Raw genomic sequence first — 24,104 nt, forward strand, 5'->3', positions numbered from 1 at the left:
TCCTCCGAGTATTTTTTAGTGCTCGGAGATTTAGTTTTTCTCGCCGCAGCTGAATGATTTACATCTGTTAGCCAGCATAAGTACATGTGGGGGTTGCTGTTGTGAATTTGGATTCTGGGCTCCCCCGGTGGCTACTGGTGGAATTGAACTTGTGTCATCATCTTCCCTGTTCACCTGTTCTCATCAGATCTGGGTGTCGCTATATAACCTGGCTTCTCTGTTAGTTGCTTGCCGGTCAACAATGTTATCAGAAGCCTCTCTGTGCTTGTTCCTGCTCCCAGACATCAACTAGATAAGTTGGACTTTTGTCCATGTTTGTTTTTGTTTTTTGGTTCCAGTTCACAGCTGCAGTTTCGTTACTGTGTCTGGAAAGCTCTTGTTGATCAGGAATTGCCACTCTGGTATTATGAGTTAATGCCAGAGTTCTAAAGTAATTTCTGGATGGTGTTTTGTTAGGGTTTTCTGCTGACCATGAAAGTGTTCTTTCTGTCTTCTGCTATCTAGAAAGCGGACCTCAAATTTGCTAAAACTATTTTCCTGCTGCGTTTGTTATTTCTTCTAAAATCACCGCCAATATATGTGGGGGGCCTCTGTCTCCTTTTTGGGTATTTCTCTAGAGGTGAGCCAGGTCTTATATTTCCCTCTGCTAGCATTATTTAGTTCTCCGGCCGGCGCTGGGCATATAGGGATAAAAAGTAGGACATGCTACCTGGCTACTTCTAGTTGTGCGGTAGGTTTAGTTCATGGTCAGTACAGTTCCCATCTTCCAAGAGCTTGTTCATATGTAGGCTTATGCAATGTTCTCTGGCCATGGAGATCATGACAGTTTGACCGGCCCACTAAAGGGTTAAAATCCTTGGCTGAGAAAGGAGAGAAATAAGAAGTCTGCTGAGAGTTTTTTTTTTTTTTGTGCTCTTAATTGGATCACTTGCCAGTCTGTCTATGCTGCAGTCTTTCTTTTTTTTCTCTCTCCTTCTAATCTTTGAATGGCTCTGTGTTCACCTGTTTATAATGGATCTTCAGAGTGTAACTGCAGGTTTGAATAATCTCACCACGAAAGTACAAAATTTGCAAGATTTTATTGTTCATGCTCCGGTATCTGAGCCGAGAATTCCTTTGCCGGAATTTTTCTCGGGGAATAGATCTGGTTTTCAGAATTTTAGAAATAATTGCAAGTTATTTTTGTCCCTGAAATCTCGTTCTGCCGGAGACCCTGCACAGCAGGTTGGGATTGTGATTTCCTTGCTCCGCGGCGACCCTCAAGACTGGGCTTTTTCATTGGCACCAGGGGATCCTGCGTTGCGCAATGTGGATGCGTTTTTTCTGGCCTTGGGGTTGCTTTATGAGGAGCCTCATTTGGAACTTCAGGCAGAAAAAACTTTGATGTCCCTATCTCAGGGGCAAAATGAAGCTGAAATTTACTGCCAAAGATTCCGTAAATGGTCTGTGCTTACTCAGTGGAATGAGTGCGCCCTGGCGGCTACTTTCAGAGAGGGTCTCTCTGATGCCATTAAGGATGTTATGGTGGGGTTTCCTGTGCCTGCGGGTCTGAATGAGTCCATGACAATGGCTATTCAGATCGATAGACGTTTGCGGGAGCGCAAACCAGTGCACCATCTGGCGGTGTCCACTGAGAAGACGCCAGACAGTATGCAGTGTGATAGAATTCTGTCCAGAAGCGAGCGGCAGAATTTTAGACGGAAAAATGGGTTGTGTTTCTATTGTGGGGATTCTACTCATGTTATATCAGCATGCTCTAAGCGTACTAAAAAGCTTGATAAATCTGTTTCCATTGGCACTTTACAGTCTAAATTTATTTTGTCTGTGACCCTGATTTGCTCTTTGTCATCTATTACCACGGACGCCTATATCGACTCTGGCGCCGCTTTGAGTCTTATGGATTGGTCCTTTGCCAATCGTTGTGGGTATGATTTAGAGCCTTTGGAGACTCTTATTCCTCTGAAGGGGATTGACTCCACCCCATTGGCTAATAATAAACCACAATACTGGACACAAGTAACTATGCGTATTAATCCGGATCACCAGGAGATTATTCGTTTTCTGGTGCTGTATAATCTACATGATGATTTGGTGCTAGGATTGCCATGGCTGCAGTCTCACAACCCAGTCCTTGACTGGAGAGCTATGTCTGTGTTGAGCTGGGGATGTAAGGGGACTCATGGGGACGTACCTTTGGTTTCCATTTCATCATCTATTCCCTCTGAAATCCCTGAGTTCCTGTCTGATTATCGTGACGTCTTTGAAGAACCCAAGCTGGGTTCACTACCTCCGCACCGCGAGTGCGATTGTGCTATAGATTTAATCCCGGGTAGTAAATACCCAAAGGGTCGTTTATTTAACCTGTCTGTGCCTGAACATGCTGCTATGCGTGAATATATAAAGGAGTCCTTGGAAAAGGGACATATTCGTCCATCGTCATCTCCCTTAGGAGCCGGTTTTTTCTTTGTGTCAAAAAAGGACGGATCTTTGAGACCATGTATTGATTATCGGCTTTTGAATAAAATCACGGTTAAATATCAATACCCATTGCCGTTGCTGACTGATTTGTTTGCTCGCATAAAGGGGGCCAAGTGGTTCTCTAAGATTGATCTCCGTGGGGCGTATAATTTGGTGCGGATCAGGCAGGGGGATGAGTGGAAAACCGCATTTAATACGCCCGAGGGCCACTTTGAGTATTTAGTGATGCCTTTTGGTCTTTCTAATGCCCCTTCAGTCTTCCAGTCCTTTATGCATGATATTTTCCGCGAGTATTTGGATAAATTTATGATAGTGTATCTGGATGACATTCTGATTTTTTCGGATGACTGGGACTCTCATGTCCAGCAAGTCAGGAGGGTTTTTCAGGTTTTGCGGTCTAATTCTTTGTGTGTGAAGGGTTCTAAGTGCGTTTTTGGGGTTCAGAGAATTTCCTTTTTGGGATATATTTTTTCTCCCTCTTCCATTGAGATGGATCCTGTCAAGGTTCAAGCTATTTGTGATTGGACGCAGCCCTCTTCTCTTAAAAGTCTTCAGAAATTTTTGGGCTTTGCCAACTTTTATCGTCGATTTATTGCTGGTTTTTCGGATGTCGTTAAGCCATTGACCGATTTGACTAGACAGGGTGCTGATGTTGCTAATTGGTCCCCTGATGCTGTGGAGGCCTTTCAGGAGCTTAAGCGCCGTTTTTCTTCTGCCCCTGTGTTGCGTCAGCCTGATGTGGCTCTTCCTTTTCAGGTGGAGGTCGACGCTTCTGAGATCGGAGCTGGGGCAGTGTTGTCGCAGAAAAGTTCTGACTGTTCCGTGATGAGGCCTTGTGCCTTCTTTTCCCGTAAATTTTCGCCCGCTGAGCGGAATTATGATGTTGGGAATCGGGAGCTTTTGGCCATGAAGTGGGCGTTTGAGGAGTGGCGCCATTGGCTTGAGGGGGCCAGACATCAGGTGGTGGTATTGACTGACCACAAAAATTTGATTTATCTTGAGACCGCCAGGCGCCTGAATCCTAGACAGGCGCGCTGGTCATTATTTTTTTCTCGGTTTAATTTTGTGGTGTCATACCTACCGGGTTCTAAGAATGTTAAGGCGGATGCCCTTTCTAGGAGTTTTGAGCCTGACTCACCCGGCAACTCTGAGCCCACAGGTATCCTTAAGGATGGAGTTATTTTGTCAGCCGTTTCTCCAGACCTGCGGCGGGCCTTGCAGGAGTTTCAGGCGGATAGACCGGATCGTTGTCCGCCTGATAGACTGTTTGTTCCTGATGATTGGACCAGCAGAGTCATCTCTGAGGTGCATTCTTCTGCATTGGCAGGTCATCCTGGAATTTTTGGTACCAGGGATTTGGTGGCAAGATCCTTCTGGTGGCCTTCCCTGTCACGAGATGTGCGAGGCTTTGTGCAGTCTTGTGACGTTTGTGCTCGGGCCAAGTCTTGTTGTTCTCGGGCTAGTGGATTATTGTTGCCCTTGCCTATTCCTAAGAGGCCTTGGACGCACATCTCGATGGATTTTATTTCAGATCTGCCTGTTTCCCAGAAGATGTCTGTCATCTGGGTGGTGTGTGACCGTTTTTCTAAGATGGTCCATTTGGTTCCCCTGCCCAAATTGCCTTCTTCTTCCGAGTTGGTTCCCCTGTTTTTTCAAAATGTTGTTCGTTTGCATGGTATTCCTGAGAATATCGTTTCTGACAGAGGAACCCAATTTGTGTCTAGATTTTGGCGGGCATTCTGTGCTAGGATGGGCATAGATTTGTCTTTTTCGTCTGCTTTTCACCCTCAGACTAATGGTCAGACCGAGCGGACTAATCAGACCCTGGAGACATATCTGAGGTGTTTTGTGTCTGCTGACCAGGATGATTGGGTTGCTTTTTTGCCATTGGCGGAGTTCGCCCTCAATAATCGGGCCAGCTCTGCCACTTTGGTGTCCCCGTTTTTCTGTAATTCGGGGTTCCATCCTCGATTTTCCTCCGGTCAGGTGGAATCCTCGGATTGTCCTGGAGTGGATGCTGTGGTGGAGAGATTGCATCATATCTGGGGGCAGGTGATGGACAATTTGAAGTTGTCCCAGGAGAAGACTCAGCTTTTTGCCAACCGTCACCGTCGTGTTGGTCCTCGGCTTTGTGTTGGAGATTTGGTGTGGTTGTCTTCTCGTTTTGTCCCTATGAGGGTCTCTTCTCCTAAGTTTAAGCCTCGGTTCATCGGTCCGTATAAAATATTGGAGATTCTTAACCCTGTTTCCTTCCGTTTAGACCTCCCTGCATCCTTTTCTATTCATAACGTTTTTCATCGGTCGTTATTGCGCAGGTATGAGGCACCGGTTGTGCCTTCCGTTGAGCCTCCTGCTCCGGTGTTGGTTGAGGGTGAGTTGGAGTACGTTGTGGAGAAAATCCTAGACTCCCGTGTTTCCAGACGGAGACTCCAGTATCTGGTCAAGTGGAAGGGATACGGCCAGGAGGATAATTCTTGGGTCACTGCATCTGATGTTCATGCCTCCGATCTGGTGCGTGCCTTTCATAGGGCCCATCCTGATCGCCCTGGTGGTTCTGGTGAGGGTTCGGTGCCCCCTCCTTGAGGGGGGGGTACTGTTGTGAATTTGGATTCTGGGCTCCCCCGGTGGCTACTGGTGGAATTGAACTTGTGTCATCATCTTCCCTGTTCACCTGTTCTCATCAGATCTGGGTGTCGCTATATAACCTGGCTTCTCTGTTAGTTGCTTGCCGGTCAACAATGTTATCAGAAGCCTCTCTGTGCTTGTTCCTGCTCCCAGACATCAACTAGATAAGTTGGACTTTTGTCCATGTTTGTTTTTGTTTTTTGGTTCCAGTTCACAGCTGCAGTTTCGTTACTGTGTCTGGAAAGCTCTTGTTGATCAGGAATTGCCACTCTGGTATTATGAGTTAATGCCAGAGTTCTAAAGTAATTTCTGGATGGTGTTTTGTTAGGGTTTTCTGCTGACCATGAAAGTGTTCTTTCTGTCTTCTGCTATCTAGAAAGCGGACCTCAAATTTGCTAAAACTATTTTCCTGCTGCGTTTGTTATTTCTTCTAAAATCACCGCCAATATATGTGGGGGGCCTCTGTCTCCTTTTTGGGTATTTCTCTAGAGGTGAGCCAGGTCTTATATTTCCCTCTGCTAGCATTATTTAGTTCTCCGGCCGGCGCTGGGCATATAGGGATAAAAAGTAGGACATGCTACCTGGCTACTTCTAGTTGTGCGGTAGGTTTAGTTCATGGTCAGTACAGTTCCCATCTTCCAAGAGCTTGTTCATATGTAGGCTTATGCAATGTTCTCTGGCCATGGAGATCATGACAGGTTGCTGGTTGATAGGGAATGCCCACATGTACTTATGCTGGCTAACAGATGTAAATCATTCAGCTGCGGTGATGAAAACTAAATCTCCGAGCACTAGAAAATACTCGGAGGACCCCCGAGCGTGCTCAGGAAATCTCGAGTAACGAGTATATTCGCTCATCACTAATAAATATCTGATTAAATGTGTGTCCTATGTATGGGACGCACACTTATGGCAAAACTGGGCTCTGTCTCAAAGTCACTGTAATTGGAGAGGCGGCCACTGACTCCTCCATTGACTTCTATGTGAGTTACGAAAATTGCTGAGCAAGCGTGCAGGACTATTTCCATGATTGTAAAAGAAACAAAAGAAAAATACAGCCATGTATGTGCAGCCACTTTTCTGATCATAGCAGGCTTTTAAAGGGTCCCATATTCAAATTGATGTGGGTTCCAATGAGGGGTATGCATCTATCATACATTAATGGCATAGCCTGTGGACATAAATGTCTGAGATGGGAATAACCCTTTAAATTATGTGTTTATTTGTAGAGTTAAAACATGAAAAAACTAAAGTTAAAAAGACAACAGCTCAACACGTTTTGAGCTGTACTGGCTCTTAACCCTGAGTCAGGATTATTACCTAGAACAGCTCGAAACGTGTCGAACTTAGCGCTAATAAGTCTTTTTAACTTTTTTTCATGTTTTAATCTACAAATATATGTGATGTTTTAATGAACCATGCGGTTGCTGGATTTTCCACAATTTTTCCATGGCTTCCTTGCTCAGGAAACCAGCCTGAAGCCTCAGCCTCCGTGCACCTTCATGCCATTAATTTCTCTACCCAGTGAGCAGATGATTGCTTCATTGTGTCTTTCTACTTTAAATAATATGCCGACCTTTGAGCATCATTTTACAGTAGAGACCTAGAAGTACTTTACATATCAGGCAAAATAACTTTGTAAATATACTACATTACTCATGCGGAGTTACAGCCTGTATACTAGTCCAGAGCAGCATTGCAGGTGCAAGCTTCACAGCTGATATTCCCAAAGCACTACAAGCTTGTCGACAGTTTCCAAGGCAGAATTGTGAATAGGGATCTATAGAAAATCCAGGCTACAACTTGGGTAAGTACAGTAATGTATATATAGAGTTATTTAACTGTTTAAAGGGCTTTATTGGGCTTACAATACTAAGGACCTTTCCTGAGAACAGATCATCAATATAAAAATCGTGGAAGTCCAATACTCTACACTGCTACACATCAGCTCGTTTCAGCTCTGGCGGTGGCCACATATAAAAAGTGACCAGATCCTAACAGCACAGCTCTATTCACTGTGTAGTCGCCGTTCCAGGGTACTCTTTAGCTCTCTCCCATTCACTTAAATAGGAGCTGAGCAGCAGTACCTGGGAATGGCTACTACAAGTGCTGTTTGGCTCCTTTCACTGTTTACATCCCGGTGCTGAAAACAGATGATCTGCAGAGGTGCCGGGTGTTGGGCCTCCATTGATCTATTGATTATCTATCCTAGGAGTAGGTCATCAGTGTCTTAAACCCCTTTAGGCTTATTATTTGTATGTAGTAGCTGTATATTGATGTTCAAAGGCAGTCATAACCTTTAGATATATACAGAACCGATTGAATGAAGAGACTAATAAACTGAGTTTAAAAGGCTGCTGTGATACTATAAAACCAGTACCTGGTACCAGTTGTTGCAAATACAAATTGTGATAACAAAAAATTCATAAATCATCGAACATAGAAAAATATTCATTAATGTAGAAAAAGTTTGGTAAGGAAGCTATTAAATCTGTTACCGATGTGCACACTGATAAGTGTAATGATTGGAACTGGACGTGGTCATCCATATGTTGACCTTACATACACATATCACAACGTTTCTTACATTGATTTACATTGAGTGCTTATTTAAGGAGAATAAACTTGATGCTTTGCTTCTTAGACACCAACATTAAATTTAACAAGAACAGGGCTCTTCAACCCAACAATACAGCTCAACTGGCCATTGAGCAGAACAGAGCAGATATAATAAGCAACATGTCATAATCTTCGTACATTTATTGGAATTTAGAAATCAACCTTCCCATTTGAGATTACAACAGTTGAAGAGCCCTGTTCTAGCAGACAGGAATACAAAACCAGGAGTTGGTACAGTACATAGCAGACAATAGAGAGCATGTAACGCTACACGGACAAGGCAAACTAAGAAAGAAGCAAACACAGTAGTTGCCCCAGGACAGAGAAATATCAAAAACAGTTGTTTTTCATAGAAAAACATAGTGACTGAAACATGGACAACAGAACTGTTAACTCCACAACACAATTCTTACCTGTACAGTCTCCAATTAGAACCAAACTCTAGCAAAGGCATCTTGGGTGGCAAAGTTTTACTGTGCCTAACAGTATTTCTGGTGTATTGCAAAACCCAGGAGGACACAAAGAAAGAATGCAATAGTACTTCAGCAAAGCAGGAGAGGTAGTCAGAAATATAATAGTTGTACAGCCATTACTGTGCTCCTCTAATGGGCTGGCTGTACGCACAGAGCATGGTGAGGCGTAGAGGCTGCAGTGTCTGATACCTGATGGACATCCATCATATAATCGGTCTTAGTGATGTCAGACTGTTCTTATATAAGATAACACAATATATACAGTATATATTACTGCACACAGCTGACCAAGCCTGACCCTGTATGGTATACGTGCTGAAAACCTTTATAGAATGCACTGAAGGGCTTGTCCAGGGTTGGAAAAACGTCTGCGATCACTCTCTGCTACTGCAGACTACCGATTCGTGCCAGCAGTACGCACGTCATCATCATTCCTCGGTACTCCTTGTACAAACAGCAGTCACGAGACTGCATTTAGGTGATGTGCATGCTTGCGGTTATGTGCAGACTAAACGCTTTTGGCTTCTTCAACTAAACTCTTTTGGCCTCTCTGACTAAACACATATGGCTTCTTCGACTATATGTGTTTGGCCTCTCCGACTAAACGCGTTTGGCCTCTCCGACTAAATGTGTTCGGCCCCCCCCCCCCCGACTAAATGTGTTTGGCTTCTCTGACTATATGTGTTTGGCTTCTCTGACTAAATGTTTGGCCTCTCCAACTAAATGTGTTTGGCCTCTCCGACTAAATGCGTTTGGCCTCTCCGACTAAATGTGTTTGGCCTCTTCGACTAAATATGTTTGGCCTCTCCGACTAAATCCATTGGCTTCTCTGACTAAATGTGTTTGGCCTCTCCAACTAAATGTGTTTGGCCTCTCCGACTAAATGCGTTTGGCCTCTCCAACTAAATGTATTTGGCCTCTCCGACTAAATGTGTTTGGCCTCTCCGACTAAATCCATTGGCTTCTCCGACTAAATGTGTTTGGCCTCTCCGACTAAATGTGTTTGGCCCCCCTGACTAAATGTGTTTGGCCTCTCCAACTAAATGCATTTGGCTTCTCTGACTAAATGTGTTTGGCCTCTCCAACTAAATGTGTTTGGCCTCTCCAACTAAATGTGTTTGGCCCCCCCGACTAAATGTGTTTGGCCTCTCTGACTAAATGTGTTTGGCCTCTCCGACTAAATGTGTTTGGCCTCTCCGACTAAATGTGTTTGGCCTCTCCAACTAAATGCATTTGGCTTCTCTGACTAAATGTGTTTGGCCTCTCCAACTAAATGTGTTTGGCCTCTCCAACTAAATGTGTTTGGCCTCTCCGACTAAATGTGTTTGGCCTCTCCGACTAAATGTGTTTGGCATCTTTGACTAAATGCGTTTGGCTTCTCCGACTAAATAGGTTTGGCATCTTCGACTAAATGTGTTTGGCATCTTCGACTAAACGCGTTTGGCCTCTCCGACTAAATGTGTTTGGCATCTCCGACTAAATGCGTTTGGCTTCTCTGATTAAACGCGTTTTGCTTCTACGACTTAATGCTTTTGGCTTTTCTGACTAAACACGTTTAGCGTCTCCGACTAAATGCATTTGGTTTCTCCGACTAAATGTGTTTGGCATCTTCGACTAAACGCGTTTGGCTTCTCCGACTGAATGCGTTTGGCCTCTCCGACTAAATGCGTTTGGCTTCTCTGATTAAACGCGTTTGGCTTCTCCGACTAAATGCGTTTGGCTTTTCTGACTAAACACGTTTGGCATCTCCAACTAAACATTTTTGGCTTCTCTGGCTAAACACGTTTGGCTCCTCTCAATGAAAGAGAATAAAGATGAGCTGATTAAGGCTAGTTGGTACATAACCGCTAGCATGCAAATCATATATATGAATTCATGTAACCGATTTATTTCACCGGGAAATCATGACATTTTGCACATAACCTCGATTTGGCATGATGCACAGACAGAGTGACTGCAGACTTTTGTCCTAAACCTGGACAACCCCTTTAAAGAGGACCTGTGACTATTTTTTACATGCTCTAAATGCTGCTGTTCTCCTGAATCTGGTGTTATTTTTCTTTATTCCTGTGCCACTCCATACCTGTAATATGGTCACATGGAGAAGAACAGCAGCATTTATGACAAATGACATGTCCTCATTTCACAATACAAGCTGCAGACATTTTTAACTAGGTCTCTTTGACCTGATGAGGCTGATGTACTTCTTTTAAAATGACTTAATTATAGTTATTTTCATGAACATCACAACCCCTTGGGTGACAAGACTAGATTTACATACAGGGTGCAAAAAGGAAATAGAATGCCACGTCTCTGTAACCAACAGCAGCAGACTCAAGAGAACAGCAGCATTTACACCAGACAAAAAAGTGATATATTAATGGCAAGTGACAGGATCTTTAATTTGTGAAAATTTGCAGCTGTTCTTAACACTTTTCATTTCCTTACATGTCGTTGCCTTGGTGACTGACCACCACTGCTGTTTAGCTTGTAAGCACTGCACTGACGTTGCTCTGGATTATGATGCAACAGCACACTACAGAGATCTCGGCCAGACTCAAAACTGTGTTTACAAGCTCATTTAAAAAACTTGTAAGCACTCTGCTGTCTAGTAGTGGTGGTTGGTTTCCAAGGCAACGAGATGTAAACAAAAAAAAGTGTTAATATCTTAAAAATTTCTTAAAATTGCAGCTAGCAGTATATTGCTTAATTGTTTGCATTCACAATCACTATCCTACATCACCCATTTATGAAGATTTTAATAATCGCTTTTTAAAAAAAATACAATTTACCGTATACCTCAGTCTACAAATATGTATTTCTAGCTTACCCATATGAGAAGCAGCACAAGTAACTGTGTTGCGATGGAACAAATAATAATACAGTGATTATTTCCCTCCTCTATCTTGGTGGAAATTCATAGATGTGATTTTTTAACCATACTAAGTAATTACACAACGTTGTTATGCAAATGGAATGGGATGTAAATGATTCCATTACAACAATGATCAAAGTTTGGCCCGGGATAGTACGGCTACTTATAGTAGTTGATGATTACTTTTTACATTGGGTAAGACTTTAAGTCATTGATTTCATGAAAACTTCTAAAATGTGTCTGAGATCAGTCCATCAGATTCCACAAATTAGATAAAGTGGCCCACCCCTTTAATTATATAAAGATAGCACTTTGTTATCTGGCATCTGGGACAGCAATACGTTGGTAGTTCAGAGGCATAGCAGCTTTGGACACTGCTGATAGGGATGCAGCCTCTACATGGCTAAGTGTGATCATTTTTTTGTGAATATCACCAAAAGCTCTAGAAATGTTGGCCAACCCTACATTTTTTAACCCTCTAATCCTTTCCCACACTAATAACACACAGATAGGGCAGGATCTGTCCCAGATCAATACAGATCAAACAGTATGAAATACCATTGGTTCTACGTAAATGACACCGAGCACCAACAACTAAATGTACCCATAAGGCTGCTTTCACACATCAGGTTTTTGCCGTCAGGCACAATCCGGCGAATTTTGAAAAAAAACATCCGTCAAAAATTGCCGCCGGATCCGTTTTTTTCTCAGACTTGTATTATTAATGGATTTCGACGGATGGCCTCACGTTTCATCCGTTTTTCGCCGGACCCGTCGCTGTCCTTTTTTTGCCAGACACAAAAAACGGACATAGTAACGTTTTTTGTGTCCGGCGAAAAAACGGGCAGCGAAGGTTCCGTCGCCATCCATCGTTTGCTACAATGGAACCCTATGGCGCCAGATCTGTCAAATGATGGAATCCGGAGACGGATTCCGTTTTTTTTAACTGAGCATGCTCCAATTTTTGGGGGATCCAATTAGCTGGATCAGTTAGTCGGATCCGTCGAAAAAACAGATCCATCGCATCAATTTTTCACAATCTGCGACGGATCCATTTTTTTCAACATTCGACGGATTGTGCCTGACGGCAAAAAAGTGATGGGTGAAAGTAGCCTAAACCTTCAATAGATGTCAGCCAAAAGCCTGTTCATCTGACAGCTATTCCTCCTTACACCCACTTATACACCATGTTCCAAATTATTATGCAAATGATATTTTTCTCGGATTTTCCTAAATGGTCGGTGCAAATGACAGTCAGTCTAATAAAAGTCATCACCCGTTAGATTATACATCGAATTTTATTGAAGAAACCTCCCAATAATAACAGTATAATCTCCAAAATGAATAAAAACTCAAAATGCACTGTTCCAAATTATTAGGCACAGTAGAATTTATAAACATTTGATATGTTTTAAAGAACTAAAAATGCTCATTTGTGGAATTTGCAGCATTAGGAGGTCACATTCTCTGAACAAAAAAGCTTTTTAACTCCAAAACATCCTAAGGCTACTTTCACACTAGCGTCGTGCACTGCACGTCGCTATGCGTCGCTTTGTAGAAAAAACGCATCCTGCAAAAGTGCTTGCAGGATGCGTTTTTTCTCCATTGACTTGCATTAGCGACGCAGTGCGACGTCGTGCGACGGTTGCGTCGGACCGTCGCCACTAAAAACGTTGCTTGTAACGTTTTTTGGTGAGTCATGTCCGCCATTTCCGACCGCACCTCACAATGGGGCAGCGGATGCATTGAAAAACAGCATCCGCTGCCCCCGTTGTGCGGCGCTTCCACAGTATGCATTCGTGCGCCACAACGTCACATTGCGACGTGCAGTGCAGTGCAGTGCAGTGCACGACGCTAATGTGAAAATATCCTAACAGTCAATTTACATGTTAACATAGGACACCTTCTTTGATATCACCTTCACAATTCTTGCATCCATTGAACTTGTGAGTTTTTGGAGAGTTTCTGCTTGTATTTCTTTGCATGAAGTCAGAATAGCCTCCCAGAGCTGCTGTTTTGATGTGAACTGCCTCCCACCCTCATAGATCTTTTGCTTGATGATACTCCAAAGGTTCTCTATAGGGTTGAGGTCAGGGGAAGATGGTGGCCACACCATGAGTTTATCTCCTTTTATGCCCATAGCAGCCAATTACTCAGAGGTATTCTTTGCAGCATGAGATGGTGCATTGTCATGCATGAAGATGATTTTGCTCCTGAAGGCACGTTTCGGCTTTTTACACCATGGAAGAAAGTTGTCAGTCAGAAATTCTATATACCTTGCAGAGGTCATTTTCACACCTTCAGGAACCTTAAAGGGCCCTACCAGCTGTTTCCCCATGATTCCGGCCCAAAACATGTCTCCTCTACCTCCTTGCTGACGTCGCAGTCTTGTTGGGACATGGTGGCCATCCACCAACCATCCACTACTCCATCCATCTGGACCATCCAGGGTTGCTCGACACTCATCAGTAAACAAGACTGAAAATTAGTCTTCATGTATGTCTCGGCCCATTGCTACCATTTCTGCTTGTGAACACTGTTTGGGGGTGGCCGAATGGTAGGTTTATGAACCAAAGCAAGCCTTTGACGGATCCTACACCTTGAGGTTCGAAAGACTCCAGAGGCACCAGCAGCTTCAAATATCTATTTGCTGGTTTGTAATGGCTTTTTAGCAGCTGCTCTCTTAATCCGATGAACTTGCCTGGCAGAAACCTTCCTCATTATGCCTTTATCAGCACAAACACGTCTGTGCTCAGAATCAGCCACAAATCTCTTCACAGTATGATGATCACTCTTAGGTTTTCGGGAAATATCTAATGTTTTCATCCCTTGACCAAGGCATTGCACTATTTAATGCTTTTCGGCAGCAGAGAGATCCTTTTTTTTTCCCATGTTACTTGAAACCTGTGGCCTGCTTAATAGTGTGGAACATCACTTTTAAGTAGTTTTCCTTGAATTAGAATCACCTGGAAAACTAATCATCACATGTGTTTAAGATTGATTTCAGTGATCCATTGAGCTCTGAGACACAATACCATTCATGAGTTTATTTGAAAAAAAAAATAATTAAATCTTTATGACACTTAAATCCAATTTGCATAATAATTTGGAACACGGTGTACATGCATGTTCAGACCTGCATAGCAAGCATGTGTTTTGTTGGAGGAGAGTGGAGTAAATTGCTGCCAGACATCTCTTATTGTATTGTATAAGAACCAAGGATTAAGCATGTTGAAGACCAACATGCCTCATCATACTTGTCCCCTAACATCCTCTATTGGTGGAGATCCTCAAAATTGTATTAGATTAGGTAATGCTCTGAGTTTTACGGATCTCATTTTCTGATTAATTTAGCTCATTGGGTCCATGTGCTGTCTGATAAAAAATCGTCTGCATGACTGCAGCCCAATGTTACAAAAAAAGTAATCCCAGTGTTTACGAATGTATGTGTCAGCAATGTGTTTCACAAGCCTCAGAATCACCCCGTCTACATTCTGTCAAGTCTTGTACAATAAAACACAAGTACCTTTGTTATAGAAACAACCACGTGTATCGTTATGTAAGATGGAGATTATAGGGTTGATTGATTAAGTCTGTCAGTCTTAATGATGGACGAGCAGGAGTAAGATGTGCATAATACATTAAGAGGCACATGCCACATGGCAAATCTTACAAGGGCCATGAGCCAGCGACTGGAGAACAATTCAATCAACATTTACGCCACTATAATGGTGTAAAATTTCACTAATTAGATAGGAAAAGCTGGCCAGGACAGGCGTGAAAACATGCAAAATTCCAATTTGTGCAAACATTTTGTAACTTTTTAAGGTTTTTATAGAAGAATCTACTTTATGCTATAATTCTGCCTAATTCTACATTAACACCTTAATGAATCAGGCCTTTATATGTTACGGTTTCAGATGCAGTATACCAATGTATTTATATTATTAATTAGGTGGTTGATCAGGTTTCCCACCTATTTATCTTACCATATTGCTACACAGATCAATAAAATTGAGGGCTTTCTGTACGTTACCTTATTCAGGTCTCTTTGTTCTAATGATTGGAGAATGGACCTCCATCAAACAGTAAATTATGTGACACACTTTCTTTAACGATATTTTACAACCTTTATTCTTGAAAAACTCCTTTAATTTCTATAATCGGAACAATCACTTACATTTAATTCCTCTACTTCGTCCTTTTGGCTGGTGCCAATCAGTTTAATGTTAATATTGGTAGCAAATCTATTACTAAAAATCTATATTATAGATCATGGCAAATGCAGTCAGATTATTAGTAATTTTTCAATCACTTAGCATGAGTCAGGTGAGTTAAAAGGAACCTGTGGTAGCATGAGTAGTCAGACACTGACACCCCCATTACAAACGTGTACGTGCTACTCTGAAACATACTGTCCGCAGACAAGGTGAAAGCGCAAAGGGGAACAAGGTAAACTAGTCCAAGAGCCACGTTCCTACTGGCCTCTCCCGGTCCACTCAGATTGACTTCGAAGGTATCTCCCAATATGTCTACCTGCGCAGGCAGGAAGAAGCCATGAGGAACAGTTAACACAGAGGGGCTCACAGTCAGTCTTACAGAAGCCTTTAATTCTGACTTATGGCACTGCCATGGACTCATCATTTCAGCCACACTATCAAATACAATATTTGAATGAAAATCTCAACTGCTTTCTTATGGTATGCTCGTCTAATATACAACTCATATATAATTTTTAGATCAAGTGTTCAATTCACATAATTGAAGAAATGCCTAAGAACGTGTGGTACCTGATAGTATGTAGGCACTCAGCACTTCGTCCACGTTTTGCCCTGGGCAACATAAGAAGTTCACTGAAAAAAAAAGAAATGATTAAGAAATACACATTACTTTATTGGGCATAAAAGTTATTTCAGCATTTACATCTTGTAGACTTATTAATTCGACTGAATTGAGAAAATCAAAACCTTCTAAAGACTGGAAAATCACTTAGAGGGGACCTTTCACAGCTTTTTTCATGTTGAAATACAGACCTGATGTTATTGTGGCTGCGGATCAAGATTAAAAAAAGACAACAACAAGTTTTATTTTTTTTTAGTTTCGCATCCCTGTTGTGGAGATATTAGCAATCGTAGTGTTTGGCACCAAATAAGCTAACATTTGTATAGTGAGTGTTATCAGATAATTTTCACTGGTGGGTGTGTACTTCCTCACCTTGTATGAGGCTGACCAATCATAAGCAGGTAGGAGCAACACACAGTGGAAAAAGATCACACCTCCACAACAGCTTTGAACAGATTTCTTCCTGTATTAGATCTAAAGATACAGCCTGATTTCTTTTCCAATGTTTTTATTTTATTTTCATTTTAGCAACATAACAAGATTCAAGTTTAAAGGCATTGTTTGTCATTAGGTAACATATAACATATAATATTCCATATTATAATAGACATTTGACATATAATGGGTGTCTATAAGACTTTGTATTGTTTCATTAACAATTTTAAGCGTATCAAACGCTTCATATCATTTTAAAGATATAGAAAAAGTACAGAAAAAGTACATTCCAATATTTTCGTTTTCGTAACAAAACATGACTAATTTTTATAGGCATTTTTGCCGATATGTAACATAACATACCATATACGGTAATATTTTTATATTTAATCATTCTCTATAAAGCTTTATTTTGCTTCAATATCAATTTTGGGTATTATAAACGCTTTATATCACTTTATAGATATATAGTAAAAATAAACTGAAATGTACAAAAATAAAGTAAACTTTATACAACAATTTTTAAGGTACGTATATTAGATATATATCTATGAGAATAGATGTTATGGATATATATTGTCCCAGTGAGACCACTTATTTGTATATTTCACTAGTTGGTTAGATACAGCTTGATTTCCAGGTCTACCCTACTGCATGAGTCAGTGTGAAGGAGTAACAGCTAGTTTGGACTTAAAAAAATGGATTGTTTAGGTGCCAAATACTTTTATTGCTAATATGCTAATATTTTTGCAATGGAGAGAGACATTTGTTTAAAGTTTATTCAGCTCAGCAGCCTCTACTACATACTGCATCCAGTTTAACGTGAAAAATTTGGTGAAAGGTCCTTTAATAATGAAAAAAATATATATGGAAAAATGGAGTCATGAGAACTGTTATGTAATGTGTACTCCAAAATTCACGAGGTCTATGATCTGTGCAACACTAATAACGCAAAATATCTTTTCTATTGAGCACATAGAGATTTTTCTTTGGATTTTTGATAGATTTATACTTGCACTATGACCCCTATTATGAAGATGGTTGGGTGATAAGCCCGTCCTTCATAGTACTGATGCAATCACTAGGACACTGAAACTGTCACTGCACAGCCACAGTACACTTTACTAGAGACCAAGTACATGTGACGCATTGGAAAGGACCTCAATTAAGGCTACCCTTTAATTTAATCACATCAACTTACTTTTCTTGATCCGACAAATACTGACTGTCCGAGTTCCTGGACCTATGAATAACTGGACTGCGGGAGGCATCATGGTGTCTTGTTGGAGAGCGTGATCGTCTCATTTGATGAATTTCATCTAGGCTCCTGTGTGGTTGCACAAAAAGACAAACCAATAATGTCTATTATAAAATCATTAAATATACATTGACAGTACTGTATATGTAATCGACATTAAAGAGGACATGAATGGATAGTGTTTTGTGCAAACACTTTGCTGTATGTTAGCATTGGATACATTTTTTTATTCTCAGTAACAAACGCTATAATAAAATCTTTAGCCATTTATGATTCAATTTGTTACCTTTTCAAGATCTCAGTTTGCTATCATTTGAGTAAATCTTACAATCATATTTCTTCAATTTTGACAAATGTGATTTATGTCAGTGGCAACACCATTTTTAAAGAAGTATTCCAAAATGAGAGTCTCAATCCGAGTCCTGTCTAGTAAAATGGTTACATGTAAATGGCAAATGAATGCAAAGGTGGCCACATGTGTTTGGTTTGCTCCATTCACTTCAATGAAAGACATGCTCGGTTAACTCCCATAGAGGTGATAGATGGATGGGACCGGGGCAGAGTAGCTTCATTTTGGAGAAAGTTTCAGTATACCCCTTTATATAAATGCAGTTCTCTAAAGACTTCTAGAGCCTACTAGCGCTTCTATTTTACTAGCAGACTGACAATAAGGCTAGTTTAGTCATTCTCTTTGGACAGTTATATGAGGCTGAATGTAAACCTGATCTGTTTCTATATCGAGCATCCATCCGATGTGACAGTAATGTGTGGTTATTTTCTAATTTTATGGTATACATAAAACCAGTTCATACACATGCACAACTCATCCACGAGCCCTTCATCTGCCATACAATATGCAGGAGCCAGACCTACATACGTGCATTGCTGATGGGCTCCTCAGCTACTTTCCAGGCCATTTTTATCAAACAGATATGGTAGCAAGAACAAAGATTTTGCAATTCTGTTGCTGGTAGTAGACAGGCAGATCGGGCAACGAGCGTTTCTAGCAAAGTTTGTTCCCAACTATCAAGAGGCCTACACAGGCCAGCAACTACCCCAAGTATTTGAGCAAAACGTTCATTCATTGGGTGCTATGGTTCGTTGATCGTGGCAGCACATTGGTCTGTGTAACGAGTGATGTGCTACCGAGACAATGATATTCAATATGCACAGAAAGCTCAAGTTATCCTGGTCAGCCTATCTAAACAAGCCATTACACCTCCAATTAGATAGCATCTGGCTGATGAGCGGTCATCTAATGGCCTTGGTCGACATTTCTAAACCCAGCATAACTTTTCTCATTATCATCTTATTTCTTCGCCCCCTGTTATATTCTGCCCATAATGAGGACACAAAATTAAAAATAAAATAAAGAAAAAAAGATTCAGCCTTCCTGTTAGTCTGCAAGGCTTTCTGCATGGAACAAAGAATCAAATAGAACTCTGCAGATTAAGATGAGGGTTTTGTCCTAATCCGGCCATGTGAAGTGGCTTTCCATAATTTACATGTGTTTGTGATGCTGGCATACATGTATGTACTTCTACGCTGTTGTGTACCTGCAGTCATTTATACTGAGTTGCTATAGAAATTACAGCCATTTTGTATTAAACAACCACTCCAAAACAGAACTTTAAGATAAAATCACATCTTCTCAAATGATAAATACTAATGTTAAATACAGTAACATACTAATACATACTAATGTTAAATACAGCAGTTGGGTAGATGAAAGAGTTTTCCAGGCTTAGGACATTAATGACTTATCCTTAGGCCAGACACCCCCATCAATCAGATGCTTTTTTCAGCAGGCGACTGTAAAAAGCAGAGAACGCAGCCGGCACAGCCCAGCTCTGCTGTATGTAGTGGTTGGTCATGGGTACTGCAGCTCAGCTCCTACTGAAGTAAATCTCCTTGCCTGTCTTGAAAGCTATCATGACAAGCTGGGAGTTGTAGTTTTCTAAGGCCACGTTCACACATTCAGTATTTGTTCAGTATTTTACATCAGTATTTGTAAGCCGAAACCAGGAGCGGGTGAAAAATACAGAAGTGGTGATGTTTTTCTATTATATGTCCCATCCCCTGATGATGATGCCAATATGTATTAGCATACCAGGTGCTTTACACTTTATAAATATAAATTAGCCAGAACACTGCATGAAATAACTGCAGACTTTTGAGACAGATTAGGGACAAAACATTTTTTTTACCCTATGTATATACTATATTTAAATTTATAGAAATAAAAGTTACATTTTATGGTGTTCTAGTGAGGATTTACTTGGGGTTCTCCCCAATTTGGAAATTATATATTTATATATCCCTCCAAAGACCATCATACTTCCTCTACTATTTTTGCTATATTGTTTCTATTATACTTTTCTCTGATTGTTCCACTCCTGGTTTTGGCTTATAAATACTCCTAATTGGCATGTGGCTTCAAAGCTTGATTTATTAGAGCCGACATATCAGAATAATACAAGACAGTTATTGTTGTACTAGGACCTATATAACTTGTTTAATTTGTAAAATCATCCTGACAGGTTCTTTTTAACTAGAGTGGTAGGTAACATTAAAGTGTTATTCCCAGAATAGGACGTTTTCCCTTATCCATACAATAGGGTACAACTTATTTATCGCTGTAGGTCGGACCTGCAGCAGTCCTGCTGTATTCATACTTCACCAGCAGTCCCGTAGACAATACAGTAGCATGTAAAAGTTTGGTCACCCCTGGTCAAAATTACTGTCATTGTGAACAGTTAAGCAAGGAAGGAAGATTAAAGGGAACCTGTCACCCAAAAATTTGAGTATGAGCTGCGGCCATCGGCATCAGGGGCTTTTCTACAGCATTCTGTAATGCTGTAGATAAGCCCCCGATGTATCCTGAAAGATAAGAAAAACAAATTAGATTATACTCACCCAGGGGCGGTCCCGGTTCGGTTCGGGCCCGATGGGCGTCGCGGTCCGGGTCCGATGGGCATCGTGGTCCGGCGCCTCCCATCTTCATGCAATAATGTCCTCTTCTTTTCTTCCTGCTGCGGCGTACTTTGTCGGCCCTGTTGAGGGCAGAGCAGAGTACTGTAGTGCGCAGGCGCCGGGCCTCTCTGACCTTTCCGGCGCCTGCGCACTGCAGTACTTTGCTCTGCCCTCAACAGGACAGATAAAGTACGCCTGCGCCGGAGCCGTGGCACCTGCGCACTGCAGTACTTTGCTCTGCCCTCAACAGGACAGATAAAGTAAGCCTGCGCCGGAGCCGCAGCATGAAGACAAGAAGAGGATATCATCGCATGAAGATGGGAGGCACCGGACCCGGACCGCCCCTGGGTGAGTATAATCTAACTCATTTTTCTTATCTTTCAGGGTACATCGGGGGCTTATATACAGCATTACAGAATGCTGTAGATAAGCCCCTGATGGCGGTGGCCGCAGCTCATTCTCGAATTTCGAGGTAACAGGTTCCCTTTAAATTGTCTCTAAAAGGGCTAAAGGACTTCAGATTTTTTACAGATGTGTTATGTTTGCATCAATAATTTGTTGAAATTTCATTGAATCCATTCTTCCCTGTACCCGTCAAATGTTCCCAGTGCCACTGGCTGCAACACAACTCCAAAGCATGATTGATCCATTCCTATGCTTAATGGTTGGTGAGATGTTCTTTTCCTGAAATTCTGTGCCCTTTAATCACCAGACATACCTTTGATCATTGTGGCCAAAGAGTTCTATTTTAACCTCATCGATCCACAGGACTTGTTTCCAAAATGCATGAGGCTTGGTTAGATGTTCCTTTGCATACTTCTGACAGTTAATTTTATGGTGAGGACACAGGAGAAGATTTCTTCTGATGATTTTTCCATGAAGGCCATATTTGTGCAGTTGTCTCTGAACAGTATAACAATATACCACAACTCCAGAGTCTGCTAAATCTTTCTGAAGGTCTTTTGCAGTCAAGCGGGGGTTCTGATTTGCCTCTCTAGCAATCATACGGGTAGCCATCACTGAAATTTTGCTTGGTCTTCCAGACTATCTTGACCTCCACTTTTCCTGTTAACTGCCATTTCTTAATTAAATTTCGAACTGAGGAAAGGGCTTCCACCATTTTCATTTTCAGAGTGCTAAGCAGCTGCTTAGAAGAACCCATGGTTATAGTTTTTTTTGCACAAGGCTTGAGGATGCTGGGTTTTTATAAAGTTGGGAAATTTGCATCACCTGGCCTTTCCTAAAGATAATAGTGAATAACCCATAATCCTAAAAGGTTAATTAAGGTCTGAAACTTGGTCAAAGTTATCTGAGCACACAAATCTACAAGGTAGTCCAAACTTTTATAAGAAAAAACAACAGAAAAATATTTCAGCTCACCCTTCAGGAAACATTTCCTCATAGTCCTTGCAAGATCCGAGCACGGAAAGAGCTGATGCCCCAGCACTCCTGAAGTAATGTAATTGAAGAGAAGATCCAGCTCAGAAAGTATTTAAAGATAAAAAATTCTTTATTCCAAAAAGCTGTGGACTAAGAACACCGAGAGTGTTCGAAACGCGTTCAGCTATTTCATGGATGTCCCTCTGTAAATGTTTTTCGCTGATTTTGATATGCAGTGTTTCCATTTTTAATAATTTTTGGAATAAATAATTTTTTATCTTTAAATACTTTCTGAGCTGGATCTTCTCTTCAATTACATTAGTCCAAACTTTTGTATTGGCTCATTTTCCTTCATAAATTTTAAAAATGTAAAAAATGACATTTTTTTTGCCTACAATACAAAGGAAATGTGCCATCTTTGACTGTAGCCCTTTTAGAGAATATTTCATTTTCAACTTGCTTCAAGAAGTTATCCATTACTTGGACAACTCTTTCTCATTCCCTACACTTGGTCACAAAAAAATAAAAAAAACTTATACTAACGTCACGTGCCAGCGTCGTTCCCACAGTGCTGGCACTTGCTCTCCCCGTGTCTCACATGCGTTTGTATGACACGTAAACCTGGCGCCCAATCAGCACTGGTGTCACTGTCCTTGCCTTCGGACAAATTGAACATGAAGAGGCAGAACGTGCTGCAGACGATTTCTGACTTCCTCTTCATGTTCAATTTGTCCGAAGGCAGAGACAGTGATGCCAACGCTGATTGAGATTGGGCACCGGGGTCACGTGTCATATAACCGCACTAGAGCCTCAGGACCTCGAGTGCCGATACTGCGGGAATGGCGCCGGCACGGGAGGAGAGTAGTGGCATTTTTATTTTATCAGGGCCTAGTGTGGGGCATGAGAAGGGGTTGTCCTAGTAGTGGACAACCCCCTTAACTGGTCACAATAACAGTCATTTTGACCAGGGGTACCCAAACCTTTACATGCCACTGTAAATGGAGTGAGAAATGAGCACTCTGGGACTCTGCAAAGCCTTGTTCTCAGAATTGCTGGGGTTCCCAGTGGTCGTACCTGAGTGGTAAGTAATTTATCTTCTATTCTGTTGATAGGAGATAAAGTAAATCTGTCACAAGGTTTTTGCCAACTAATTTGCTGAGTAGCATAATGTAGAGACACAGACCCTGATGCCAGTGATGTGTCACTTCCTTGGCTGCTTGCTGTAGTTTTGATAACATCACTGTATTATCAGCAGGAGATTATCACTAGAAGACTAGCAAACCTGCATACGTGTAGGCTTTCATATTCATAAGCTCAATATAACCACACCACCACTGATTGGCAGCTTTCTGCCTATGCACAGTATACACAGAAAGCTGCCAATCAATGGTGCTGGTGGAGTTTTGCAGAGTTCAGAATTTAGAGAACTGGTAAATATGCAGTAGATAAAACTGTGATTTTATCAAAATGAAAGTAAGCAGCCATGTAAGTGATGGACTTAATATCTTGGACCCTACATCACGAGGTTTTCAGATTACATATTCACTTTAAACAAGCATTGCAAAAGGTACATGACAAAACAAACCTCTGTAATGGCACATTTGGTAAGCGTGAGCGGGTCCTGCCCTGATCATCAACACGGTGAGGAGATACGGAACGGGAACGGTGATGGGTTACTCTTTGCTGTTCCGGCACTGTTAATGTTGTAGACCGGCTTTGTCTAGTATTAGACCTTGAGCCTAGCAATACAAAAAGTTTCAGCACATGGAAAATTAGATTAACTGATAGCTTGTTTAATAAGACCTGGCAGAACTTTAAACTTCATCTTAGTTTATCCTTTAAACAGGATTAACAGTGAAGCAGTGAAAAAAAGAATCAAATGAAACCACATCATTAGGCTGTATGTCTACATCTTAATCATCATAGAAGAATGGATTAGAAATAACGGATGTAAGATCACAATTAACAAACATACATTTAGTATTTCACATGCAAAAACATTTAGAAAAACACATAAAATTAAATACGAATAAGCCTTTACCAGATGTCTATATTAATGAAGCAAATCAGCAAGTAATATAAGTAAAATGAATTGTTTCATAACTAAAAAAAGGTGTAGCGGAAACCCCATGGGGCCTGGTCTAAA

The 24,104-nt window shown here is 41.3% G+C and overlaps 1 protein-coding gene across 29 annotated transcripts in view; it reads right to left on the minus strand.

Annotated features, from left to right (window-relative positions):
* The window catches only part of RIMS1 (regulating synaptic membrane exocytosis 1), a 535,376-nt gene that overhangs the window by 229,198 nt on the left and 282,074 nt on the right, over positions 1-24,104 (minus strand). For 17 of the 29 annotated variants that reach the window (XM_077289921.1, XM_077289919.1, XM_077289914.1 and 14 more), the window contains 3 exons: positions 23,544-23,697; positions 17,549-17,674; positions 15,861-15,923 (listed from right to left, as the gene is read on the minus strand). In XM_077289921.1, coding sequence (XP_077146036.1) covers positions 15,861-15,923; positions 17,549-17,674; positions 23,544-23,697 — 343 coding nt within the window. Of the gene's footprint in view, positions 1-8,135; positions 8,214-15,860; positions 15,924-17,548; positions 17,675-23,543; positions 23,698-24,104 lie in introns of all 29 variants that reach the window. The other 12 variants (XM_077289909.1, XM_077289904.1, XM_077289916.1 and 9 more) reach the window with 1 other exon arrangement.

The sequence above is a fragment of the Ranitomeya variabilis genome, chromosome 2, assembly GCF_051348905.1.
Source record: "Ranitomeya variabilis isolate aRanVar5 chromosome 2, aRanVar5.hap1, whole genome shotgun sequence".
Taxonomy (NCBI): Eukaryota; Metazoa; Chordata; class Amphibia; order Anura; family Dendrobatidae; genus Ranitomeya; species Ranitomeya variabilis.